General features: G+C 36.3%; 1 protein-coding gene across 3 annotated transcripts in view; it reads left to right on the forward strand.

Moving 5' to 3' along the window:
• Positions 1-13,323, forward strand: part of FCHO2 (FCH and mu domain containing endocytic adaptor 2) — an 89,126-nt gene that overhangs the window by 5,310 nt on the left and 70,493 nt on the right. For all 3 annotated transcript variants that reach the window (XM_065664118.1, XM_065664119.1, XM_065664120.1), the window contains exons 2-5: positions 5,581-5,672; positions 9,973-10,047; positions 10,930-11,071; positions 11,155-11,307. In XM_065664118.1, the coding sequence (XP_065520190.1) occupies positions 5,581-5,672; positions 9,973-10,047; positions 10,930-11,071; positions 11,155-11,307 (462 nt within the window). The remainder of the gene's footprint in view (positions 1-5,580; positions 5,673-9,972; positions 10,048-10,929; positions 11,072-11,154; positions 11,308-13,323) is intronic.

The raw sequence follows: 13,323 nt of genomic DNA on the forward strand, positions 1-13,323 counted from the left end.
TTGCAGTTGCTGAGCAGTTATACCTAGTTTCAGCAAATACTGAATCTTACCTGTATGAGGAAATTGTGCTTCCCTGCCCCATCTAAATGGATTGTCTACAGTTATTGCTTGGCATATTGGTGCAACAGTAATTAAAGTGTAAAACTAGCAATAGGACAACTTCTCTAGACCTGACCAAAGCAAGAGGCAGAGGATACAAGTTTTTCTATTCTTACGCTAGAAATTTAAGCAATTTTATTTCCCACATTCATTCTTTTCTAGGCTTTTCTATTTAGCATTTATCTAACCAGATGGGAGGGGTGTTGGTCATATTTCATTGATATATCATGTTTGCCAAAGGCAGTTCTAAGGTTTAGCTAGCATTTGGAAACTTAATTTGGAGATTTTCCAGTTTTCATTTTATGACAATTTGAAGTAAATTAGGAACTTAAATTTTTTTTATCATTAAAAAGAAACCCTGTGATTAAGTTGCAGTGCCACTTCCAAATATTACAGTTTGAATATACGCCTGCCTGTTCCCTGGAGAAAAAGTTGTGGTTGGTAGGTGATATGGTCGTGTTTAAAAGGTTGAAGGAATGATTGTGCGTGCTTAGCCACTGCTAATACATATTCTAAAAGCATAGTTTGAAATGCCAGTAATTCACTTATTGTCAATGTTTCTTTACTTGCTGAACTTAGACAACATCAAACTTTGTCTGAACTTCTCTCATCAAAGTTAAACATTCGACCAAAATAAGAATGTAAGATCTGCATGTGCCTTTTATTGCATCATATACTTAGTTTTGCTGTGAAAACAGTATTTGCAGCTGTCCTTTTCTTGTTTCTCATGCTCTCGGAACAAGTAGTACATGATCGGAACTTTAGAATTGCTTTAATAATTGAGAAACATTTGTTTATACTGGCTAAAAAGGCACTGCTATAATAGAGGGTATTCACTTTTTACACTACTAGACATTAATGTTGAATGGTTTTAGTCCAAAGTGACAGAGCTGGCACTTGTATATTTTGGTAGAAACATAGGAAATACATACTCCTGCTGATTGCCTGGAAGTTACTACTTTACCAAATGTAGCCTTTAAATTCAGAATCAACTCTATATACAACACACAAATTTATTTTTAAGAATTTTCAAAGTCTGTTAAGTAGCTCAGCGAAACAGAGTTCCTGTAATCTGCTTCCTGTTATGCACAAGTCATGGAAATGCTGAATTCTGACTTCACATTTGCTGACATTGTTACTTTCATTTCCATGAGGAGATCATTGCAGTTAGTTCTTATGAAGGGAAATGAAAGGACTGTCTGCCCATGCTTTCTGTGATTTTATTTTGTATTCAAGTTTGGCCAGTAATGCCTCACTGTAGGACTATTTAAGTGAAGTGTTACTTGTATTTGAAGTCTTGTTTCCTCTTATGACTTGCTGTTAGGGTCATCTATGTTATATAGACAAAATATCTCTCTTATGGTAGTATAAAATGGGAAAAACTCAACAAGAACACCAGTCTCTGAAGAGAGAGTTTTCTTAGCTTTAGGGCAAAAGGAGAAAACTGCTAATGAACTTACGTAATTAAATTGAGCCTTTCTGGAGAGGTGACCGCTTAACTTTTTGCATTCTAATGCACAGTTTTACAGTTGTTTTCTGTGGAGTGGTAACAGGATCATCCTTAACAGTGTTTTACCTGCAAAATGACATTAATAATAGCCTGTCAAGCTTACCTAGAAGTCTGTTGCATAGGGCCTGATGTTAGGCGTCACAACAGAGGTTCCACTTTCTCCAAGATGCAACTTCTAGAAGAATCTGCATCTGACTTCACTGTCTATCTGTCATAGCAGTGCTTCTGAATGGGAGTGGAAGGTCTTATCAATTCCCTCTGCTACATGCTACATTTATTTGGTTTTGTGTGGGCTGGTACTGGGCTTTTAGTGATCCCAGTTGATACTGTTGCCACCAGGAAGGAGCAGGTAAAAACGCTTCATGAAATAAAATCAGCTTGACGCACAATTTCCATGTATAGAATTTTATACAATGTGGTGGGGGGGGGAGGGGCAGTGTAGAGGAAAACAATCAAAACACAAATAGGTAGTGTTGATGGCATATGTGTATATAAGAGAATACATACTTATTTTGTAAATTGAGCTACTTTTTCCTCTTAGCCGCAGCATACATCTCTGTGTTTATCCTAAATACAGAGCCTTAACTTTGGAGCTTATTACATGAATTTTTTGAGCTACTCTTCAGTAACAGAATTATTGAATGAAGGAGTTGTAGACAGAACGTACAGCTTTCCTATGAAGAAAAATGTCTGCTCTCTGCACTGAGATTTCATACTTAATTTGACATGAATATACATATGTCTCCAAACACAAGTAGAAAATAACATAATTTATAGAATTTAAATCAGGTTAATCATCAGAACTCTTGATCATGTAAATTATTGAACAGTTTTGAAGTCTAGATATTTGCTCTTATAGGTAGAGCCTGGTATTGGTAAAAGAAACTACATTTGACAATATATTCACAAGTGAAAAGATGCCTCTTACTTCTGCCAGGCTTAAACCATATAGGCCCTCCAATCTCAGAGCCTGCTTTGGACTTGCTGCTTTGTTTAAACCTAAATATTTTTCTTACCTAGCGTCTTAGCCTCTGATAACTATTGAAAATATATAGAAGATGTGGCTTTCAGGGGACTTTTCTTAATTGAGAAAAGTATTTCTTCTGTTTCTCTGTTGTGCTTTTTACTACTGAATGTGAAGTCAGGAAGAAGAGTAGGACCGATTAATTTTTCCACTTCAGTTTTCTAGTTCATTTGCAGTAACCTTCAGTTACAGATAGGGAACAAGGTCACAATGGGAATTCATTGTTCTGGCTCATTTCATTCTCCAAAGGTCTGCAAAGTTACGTTTCTGACAGATTATCAGCTATCAGGAAGGCTGCAGCCAGAGGCTGGGTCATGGCTGTACTGCTCTTCCTGTATTTCTAAAGTGACAGGAAATTTGTGGAGCTCTGGTATTGAAAAGTCCCCATTAAAGCTCCCATTGTGAAAAGTTCAGAAGCAGTCTGTGTTCAGCACATTTTGATAGATGCATTGATTTAGCTAGAAGAAGCACCTTAAGGCAAAGGGAAAGAACATTTCTTAAAGAGAGTTTTATTAGTTATCTGAAAGACGAGGCTAACACTTACTTGTAAATGTTTATCTCCAAATTTGGGTACAGTAAGAACTTTGGAGTAGTTAAATAAGAACTTTTTTTTTAATCATTATTCGTATTGAAAATATTGGTGAGGTCTTAATTACAGATTATCCTGGTGTTTTTGTAATGCGGTGGCATTCAGGTTTTATACTGAATAAATACAGGAAGATAATCTACTTATTAGTGCACCAGTGGTTAAAATTATTGTGGGTTTCAGACTACAAGGAAAAATAGGTGGGAATTAAACTGTTTAAACTGGTTATTGAAAGTGTAAGACAACATTAAAAAAAATTACATTTCTTACTAACTGGTGTTCTTACCCTTCTATTTTTCCAATTTATAAAAGATTTGCTCAGTAGGCAGTCCTCTTAGTTTGCTGTACTTTCATGTATTCAGTTAATTTCTGCTTGTAGTTTTAAGAGACCTTTCTGTAATCGCATTTATGCCAAATTGATCTGCATTTTGATGAACTTTTTCAGGTTAGGACTTGCTGCAGCCTTAGGAACTGTGATTATATAGGTGTTTTTTCTTTTTGTTTGTTTTTGTGTTCCCTGATGCTTGAAAGAAGTAAAGCAATTAATCCTGGCTAGTAATGTGAATCAAATTGCCTTCCATTATCTGTTATTTGTAAATTCATGTGTCTGTGCATGGTGCCCTTTAAGGCAACTTGCTGTATTATTGACTGATGTATTACCTAGTGCAGTTAACACTTCACAGAAGTGTGCCTACTACCGTGGCTCCTGTGAAGTTCTTCTGTCCACCCATGGCTGCTTCCACTTACATAAACTGGCATATCACTGCCTGCTTCCTGCTCTTTGCTCCCACCTCTTCTGCTAAGCAGTGCAGCTGTTTGTGTCCTCATAGTGATCTGGATCACCAATCTTTGTTCTTATTTGACTTTATTATACAGCTTTAGTTTTCAGCTGTGTGGTTTCCCTGATCAGGTGCACCTCATGGCTGCACAAACAAATTTTTCTGGAAAAGAAAGGACAGAAATACTTCGAGTGGTGTGTGACCAAATTCTCAGGCTTCTCTCACTGGAGATGTAGAACTGCTGCTGTAAAAAGTCTAGGATTTTAGGATGTGAAGGTCCTTGAGTGCATCCAGAGGAGGGCAACAAAGCTGGTAGAAGGGCTGCAAGACATGTTCTGTGAGGAATGGCTGAGGACTCTGATCTTGTTTAGTTTGGACAAAGGAGGCTGAGGGGTAACCTCATTGCTCTTTGCAGCTTCCTGAGGAGGGCAAGTGGAAAGAGGTGCTGAGCTCTTCTCCCTGAGATCCAGTGGCAGGAGGAAGCTGTGCCAGGGGAAGTTTAGGCTGCACATTAGGGAGTATTTGTTTACCAGGAAGGTGGTCAAACACTGCAACAGGCTTCCTAGAAAGGTGGTTGATGCCTCAATTCTGTCAAGTGTTTAATGGGCATTTGGACAATGCCCTTAACAACATATTTTAACTTTTGTTCTGCCCTGAGGTGGTCAGGCAGTTCGACTAGATGACCACTGTAGGTTTCTTCCAACTGCACTATTCTATCCTATTCCATCTTCTTTCCCTTGTACTCTGAATATGCATGCAGTTTTCATGAGGGCATGCTTCTGTGTCTCTTGTAGCAGCTAGGTGGAGGGAAATGGATAGCTTGACAGGAAGACTTTTCTAGGAACAGTGCTATATGCTGTGCCATGCCTTGCCTTCATTTAATTTCTGTTGTTGGTTTCTTGTGTCCGGAGGAAGTTCACCACAGTGCTGGAGGTGATAAGATGGCTGAGTTTATTAGTGACGAGGGCAATGTCTCCGTTTTAATGGTGAGGCACACCTTACTGAAAATATTTAAGTTTTAAAACTAACCCCAAGCATGCACAAAGGGAAGATACTTGTGAGAAGAATGAGATTAGGGTTTTGGGGGTTTTTATTGTTGGGGTTTTTTGGGGGTTTTTTGACCAATTTTCAAAAACCAGGTGATACATGAAGTGTGAAGAACTGGGGAAGTGGGATATCCAGTGATCTCAAAGTGTGAATATTAATTAATGGAAAATAATGAAAGATATGAGAGAATGAAGAGAGAGTACAATACTTAGTATGTGTTAAATAACGTGGGAAGTTAAACAATACAAGAACTATAGAAATCTAAAAAGGAAATGGGTTTGAATGTAGCCTAGAAATATGTAGTAGAAGAGTTGTCACTAGAAGGGTAGTGGTAGCTGCTGAGATGGTTTTAGTCTGTTTTACATATAGAGGATTGAAGGGAACTAATAGCATCTGGTAAAAAGGTGAAGCATTAGAAATCATTCAGGTCATATAACTTGATCAATTATTGAAATGCATAGGTTCTGTATTTTGTTCTGTAATTGCTTTGGCATGTTGTGTTTCTTAGTTATACTTTCTTTCTATTTATCTTTAGGGGGAAAGGAACAATGGCTTTGATGTCCTCTATCACAACATGAAACATGGACATTTGTCAACAAAAGACTTAGCAGACTTTTTAAGAGAAAGGTGAGCATTCATACTTGGTAATCTTGGCTCTTTAATATGCTGGTTTTGTTTTTTATCTAAGTTTATAGTCATGTTTAGCAGTAACATGCAAAATACATAAAAATTAGTGAGCATTTTAAAATATCTCTTACATCCTACAAGAATATCTAGGTTTATTACATTCACTTTGAACTGAACAGTGACTTTTACAGATCAATTAATAACAGACTTCTAATTTTTCAGGTTTGAATTAAAAAATGAGTAAGAACCTAGAATTGTCACGCAGGTGTCCAATACTTTGTTTAAATGAATCACAGTTTTTCTTCATGTTTGGAAGAAAAGCTGTAATTTGAAGTAGCAAACTTTATCAGGTTTTTTAGCTTTTTTTTTTTTTGTCTGTAGATGTAAAATAAAGGTATTAGCAACTGCTAGTATGATCTTAAAAATTGTACTTTAGGATGATGAGAAACTAAGGGTTTTTTTAAAGAAAAAGGAGTGATACACAGGGACAAGAAAATAATATGCAGAAAATAACACAAGTTCTTCTCTATGGGATGGAAAAGACGGAACCGAAATCTGCAAATGTCACAACTTCCGAAACAGATGACTTAGTGCTGGGTTTAGTTGTTCTGTGAAAGAAGACTGCTGCTGGTGCTACATTGAACAAAACAATTTTCGTTCTGGACAAAATCAATTGTATGTCTGCTTCAGAATTTTGTCTTAATTCAGTTACTCTTACCAGATGACACAAGGAAAAATCTTGCAAGAGGCTGATTGAAGACCTGTTGCAGTGAAGGTTTCTTGCAGTAAAAGCTGTCCCAGAAAACAGCTTTTGTTTCCTTGAATTTTTCATCAAAATTTTAGTTTTGGTCTCAAATAGATTTTAACAGAGTTTATTTTAAGCTTCCACAAAATTTAACAACCACGATAGATACTCTGTTGCACTGATATTTGCATAGTTTCAAAGTGAATTGGAGAAAATGACAAATCTTTCAACTGAGCCAGAAACACATGAGTTCAAGTGCATGTGTGATGGACACTCTCCTGTTGGAAGTACCACATAACACAAGGAATTTTGTGTTTCAAGAATTCCTGATTCCAGAGAGTACATTATGATGCTGTATCTGGCTTGGATTCTTTGCTTGATTATAGTGAATAAATGAAACTTTACAGTTAATTCTACACAAAATTCCTAGCAAAAATAATGTGGTATTCTAGTTTTTTTTTCACTCTGTAAATTTCTCCAAATGAAATTTTAAATGAGATGTGCCTTTGCAATCAATATATAAAATATTTGGACCTTTCTTCACATATTAGAAGTGTTTTAGCTGAAGTTTTTGCTAAGTAATTCTAGTGATTTGTAAAGGAGACCTTTATTTTTCCCCAGCTAAACAAGTTTAACAGTTAAGACTAAAGATATTTAAGACTAAAGACATGAGGATCTATATGGGCACTTTATCCTCAGTGAGAGATCAAGAAATTTCTTTTCTGTTCTTGTGCATGAATAGGATGTGCCAAAGATAGATGCAGTCTTTTAATAGCATTTTTGGTAAAATATGTGGAAAAATTAATTTCTCATTAACAGACTGAAATTCACTAGAATCTTGGTGCTACATTTTAATTTATTTGACAAGGCTTCAGTATAGTTCCTTAAAAGTGGCTTGCCCTGAGTGAAAACTGGAAACTGCCGGATAGGTAGAGACAGGTCTGAGTGGTGATAATACTTTCAAAAAGTTAGAGTGCTTAATCTTTGTATGTACTGTTGGACAGTAGTCACCTGGTCGGTCAGGATTGCTGGAATCTCCAGGCAAGGTGCAGAATTCTGTTTGGATTTATTGTGGAGCAATCTCAGAGAGAAAGGGAAGGTGGTGGAGTGTATCTGGATGTGCAGACTGCATAGGGCACAAAAGACATGTCTGTATGAAGCCAGTCTCTGTCACTTGCTGACAGAATAGTGTCTGTCAGCAGAATAGTGTTTTGGTTGTGTGCAGCCTATTTGGGGAAAAGTCTATTGTTTTCTTTTCCCCAGCCTTAGAAATAGTAATGAAAACAGAAAAATTGTATAGAATGTGGGAAAACTTTATTATAGTCAGCCTGAGAATTTTTTATAGATTTTTCTTTCAAAACCTTCTGAAATTGCAGAATTTTTCACCTGAAAAAAAAAAAAAAAAGAGTTTGAAATGTGTTTGTAACAATATATTATTTCTATAGTATATCTGCTGTTCCAACTGGATATCCCTAGAAGGAGCAGTTTACCTTCTTGATTGTGTCCACCTAGTTGATACCAATTCAATTTTCAACAGTGTTGTTTCACTTTTCATTTTGGTTTTGAGTATCTCTTAATGGTTACGTACTAAAAGAACTGAGACTGTTGGGTCTGTGATTCAGAAATATGTCATCTGAAAGAGAGAATTTTGTGGCAGATAGTCTGCTCACTATTGGTAAATCTTGAGTGGAGCGCGTTATCTGTCTGCTGTAAGATAGGTATCTTTGTTCTTGATAAAGCATGTAGGTGGTTTGTTTTTTTTTTTTTAAAGAATAGAAAATATAAGAAGTCTGGGCTGCCCCCTTTTATTTTTACATTTATTTAAATACTGGGAAGATAATGTCTTAATACTGTCAACTACTTTGAGGTGTTAAATACACACAAACAATTCTTTACATGTAAGAAACCACTCTTCACAGGTGGGAAATTAATAGGTATTGTGTTGGCTTTTCTCCACAAGTTTTTCAAATGTTTTTCTGCACCATTTGCCTGAAAGTGTCATAAAAAGAATCTCCTTGATCAGAAGAAACTGTCAATGCATATATTGCCATTTAACTAAATGGGGGGATGGCAAAGCACAGACCTATGAAACGTAGAACGCATTGATAGAAGCTATTGATAATTAACCAAAATACATTGTTCGTCATAATAATTAAAAAAAAATCGCTCTATCTTCTGGCTGGCTGTGTATATGTGTGAGTTTCTGTGCTGTGAGCAAGAATTCCAAACCTTTCTTCTTATAATTAAAATATATACATATATAGGAGGATAAAGTTAGTTGACTTTTTTTGTGCCAAATAACTTCACAGTTATTTGTAGGTGACCTTTAAAATGTAATTCAGTTGCTGTATTTTACAGTTTAATCTCCAAGTTGATTGTCTAACTGACTGGATAGTTATTTTCAAATTTCAGTAGGGTTAAATACATGTCCCTCTGTTTCAGGTGACTACTGCTGCTTTGTTCTGTATTTTCATGAGGAAACTCTTCTTGGTTGCAAAATGTTGCTGTGAAGGAAAAGTAAAAACTTCTGCCTTAGCCATAAGTGGCCAAGTTAGAACTTGAGAAAGGCATGAATTCTTAATCTCCCTTTCTTTTCCTCACTGTTTTCCCCCCAAATAGAGTAATTGCATAGCAGGAAAGAGATTGCTGCAAGCTTTTGCATTTTCAGGAAAAGGCAATTACAGTATTTGCTCGAATCCAGGATGTTTCTAAATCTAAGTTGACACTATATATTGGATATTGATTAAGGATAGAAAATTAAAGTAGTGTGTATCTTTACTTTGGCAATAGGAGAATAAGCAAGATTAATGGGGGAAGTACTTGCAGGGAGTCACTCCTGTAACACTTTATGTGTGACTGCTATTCCCTGGTGTTTCCCCAGCAGAGGTTCTAAGGAGGACATCTATGCTGATCTTTGGATTTTGAATCTGCAAAGAGACAAGTGCAATTGTGGGTTTGAGTGCAGGAAAATACACTGAAACTTTATGTAGGGAAGAGGTTTTCCAAAATAGATTGGAATGTATTGAGACAACCCTCTTTAAAAATGAGTATAAACAGTAGAACACAGTATTTTACATTGCATGTTAATTTTAGTTTTACAAATTCAAATACCTTTATGCAAAGAACTTAAGCAAACAAAGAAACAATCAGTTTGTTTATTTAAATGTTTTAGTTACAAATATATTCAATTCTGTCTTTCTGGGTATTTCTGATGCTTAGACAGTGCTAGGCAGGTAATTGTTATGTCACTTTGTTCTGACGGTTACTAAATAATCTTAAAGGCAGAGAGGAAGAGCAAAGAGTATAGGAAGCAAGGAAGGAATCATCTTTCTCAAGTCTTGAATTCCTAGGTTTTACTTGTTTCTGTTCCCTGCAGCATTCTATCACTGGGTTCTTAGATTTCTTTTTATTTTAGTATACTTCTGATTCTGCATATGGTTTTTGAGGGGTCATTAAGTAAAAAGTCCTTTGTTTTTGCACCTTTATGATGCATATTTATCTGTCTTCAAATATTTTCAAAATTTTGATTATGCTTTTAATGGTTTTCTTTGACAGGGCTACAATAGAAGAGGCATATTCAAGGTCAATGACAAAACTAGCCAAATCAGCAAGCAATTACACACAGCTTGGGTGAGTTGGTGTATATAAGAGATAAATAAATAACTGCATATATGTTATCAATCAAGTTTGATTCTGAGTATGTTATTAATGAAGTTGAAGGTAGTACAGCCTTGCCACCTTTAAAAATTATTGTTAGTTCTTCAGTAACCGTGCAAGTATCATATAACTATATACACAACAAAGACAATGTAGCTCTTTATTCACAGTTCAAAACAAAACCCAACAAAGCCCAGACATGGAGGAACGGTCTGTTTCTCTGTCTAAGGTTGAGTTCCTTTCAGCATCATAAAGGACGTGACTTTCTGCGGTATGCTTCCAAGCCTATGATAGAGAGAACATATGGTCTGCAAATGTGGCAGTAAATTTGTTTATTTCTATTATTTCTGCTTTCTGGAGAGTTATTTCTGTCCTCAAAGATGTTAAGAATGAGACTTCTCCATACATTTATTCCATAGTTTAATGAGAGTCTTACCCATGGGGTCGTGTTTTTAAAAACTGGAATAATTAATGAGTGTTTTTTCATTAGAAAGATTATACCAACAAGAACTCGGACTTCTTATCTAAGATTTTTTTTTTATTTGTAGCAATAGCAGCCAGAATTGTGGGCAGCTTCTGCCAGTGGATAATTTTATACCAGTTGTTGCTGCTCTTCAGAGGTTCTCTATCTGTATCACTGATCTTAGTTTGAACATCAGTGCTTTAAAGTTTTAAACATGGAAAAAAATCAGTAGATAAGATTCTAAGTACATCTGAAATGTGAAATAAGGATTTATAGCAGTTGTTAGGGGTTTTGTTTGTTTCTGGTTTAGAAGCAGAAGTGAACTTGTGGAAACTTATCAATTATGCTTTACCGCTATTAAAAAATATATATTTCGTATTTCTTCAATGTAGGACATTTGCACCAGTTTGGGATGTTTTCAAAACCTCAACAGAAAAACTAGCAAGCTGTCACTTGGATCTTGTGCGGAGATTACAAGAGCTAATAAAAGAAGTTCACAAATACGGCGATGAACAAATCAAAGCTTATAAAAAGGTTATTCGTTTTTTCTTATGCATGTCCAATGACTTGTTAACATTAAAATGGTTTGGTTTTGACAACCATGTGGTATTTGGCAGACTAAAGAAGACGTTTCAGGAACACTGGAAGCAGTGCAAAATATTCAAAGTATCACTCAGGCCTTACAGAAATCAAAGGAAAACTACAATGCCAAGTGTGTTGAACATGAACGTTTGAAAAAGGAAGGAGCAACACAGAGAGAAGTTGATAAGGTAGTGCTGTGGCATCTTAATTTAATTCATTGTGTTGTCAATCAGTAACACATTCGCCACCTCATATTAGTGGGTGAAATGCTCACAAAGGGCTGAAAATAGTTAAAAATAGTTATGGCTATTTCATAATGTGCATGATATTTTGAATACCTACTAACGTTTTGTTTACAATTCCTTATCTGTTCAAACTGCACTGCAGTTTTAATTATTTTGTATATACCTGCATCATATGGTAATTTTGTTTACTGGCTTTGACAGAAGTTGTGTGTAATTGTTTCAGCATCAGTTATGGTTTTGGATAAATTTCCTTGGTTAAATACGGAAGCACTCAGTCCCCTTTTTATTGGCTTAAGGAACAGAGGGATGTTCTCCCTTCAGTGAGACATAGTAGCTAACTATACAGTATCTGAAGTCTGTCCCATTAAGAAGAAAATCAAATTAACATTGCTTTCAGTGCTAATTTAAAAGATTCCAATTTCATGGACTAGAAACCTAAGGATGTGAGTATCCTACTGTTGTATTTAGTACTGTGCTGCTGTTATCAGGGAGTTTGATCTGTTCACAGAATCATAAAATGGTTCAGGTTGGAAGGCACCTCTGGAGGTCATCTAGTCCAACCCTGCTGCTCAAGCAGGACCACCTACAGCCAGTTGCCCATGTCCAGATGACTTTTGAGTACCTTCAAGGATGGAGATTCTACCAGCCCTCTGGGCAACCCATTCCATTGCTCAGTCACCCTCACAGGAAAAAAATGTTTACTGATGTTTAGAGGGAACCTCCTTTGTTTCTGTTTGTGCCCATTGCCTCTGGTCCTGTCACAGTGAGAGGAGCCTGTATCTGTCTTCAATGTACCCTCCTGTCAGTTCTTTGTACTACTGATAAGATTCACTGTGAGCCTTCTCTTCTCCAGGCTGAACAGTCCCAGCTCTCTCAGCCTTTCTTCACAGGAGAGGTGCTCCAGACTCTATCATCTTAGTGGCCTTTTACTGAACTTTCTCTAGTATGTCCTTACCTTTCTTGCAATGGACAACCCAGAACTGGACACAGTACTCCAGGTGTGGCCTCACCAGTGCAGAGTAGAAGGGAAGGATCACTTCCCTTGACCTTTCCTGTTTCCAGGAAGCTAGTAGAGGAAATAGGTCATATTTCCCTGTATCTGTGTCTTCTCATTTTAAATCTTGGTGCCTCTGCCTGTTACCATTTCAATTACATGATATTCATAGGACTCTGTTCATGTGAGAATGGTCTTAGTGCCTTTTATAATGCTATCTTGAAGGACCAGATAGAGCTGGTTATTGTCTTCACTGATAACAAAAGTGATCCTGTTGACCATGTTCTGATTGTTTTATTTTTGATGTAAAGCTAGATTTTATTTTTTTTTTCTAGCTTCTGTCTCCAGTGACAGTCAATGTTGGATTGTAGACATGAATCAGAAATATGTGGGTTGGCAGAAGTTTTCCTGCCAGTCTGTTCAAAGTATAATTTTTCTGAATTCTTGTAAATAGAATGAAAGTTTTCAGTAGGAAAAGTTGACTTGATGGAAGGCATGTTATTAAGATGTAAGATTATCCCTGTCCAGCTGGATATGAAAAATGGTTCTGTCTGATGTCTGTGTGAGAAGGGAGAAAGAGGAAGCGCTAGTGGGTGAAGGACATTTTTTTTCTGTTTTATATCTTCCTTAGATACTTCTGTTTGAACAATTAGTCCATATTTGAATGCTCTGAAAGTACTTGATCAATGTTTCCAGCGGGAGCAAGTAACCATGACCATCACCTCTTTCAATGATGTCTTTATTCAGATTTCCACTTGTAATTTCAGAAACGTGGTGACAAAGTTTGTATTCATTTATTTTAACTTAGCAGATAATAGCTTTGTTAGTTTTAGCACAACATAAATGTTTTCTATCAAAATAACAGAATAATTATCAGAAAGCAGGGAATCTGCACTAGTGTGCTAAGAGCTAATCATAAAGCGAAATATGTAGTGAAATACTTCATTGAAGAATCTGAGGAGGTA

Source organism: Lathamus discolor, chromosome Z (assembly GCF_037157495.1).
Source record: "Lathamus discolor isolate bLatDis1 chromosome Z, bLatDis1.hap1, whole genome shotgun sequence".
Taxonomy (NCBI): domain Eukaryota; kingdom Metazoa; phylum Chordata; class Aves; order Psittaciformes; family Psittacidae; genus Lathamus; species Lathamus discolor.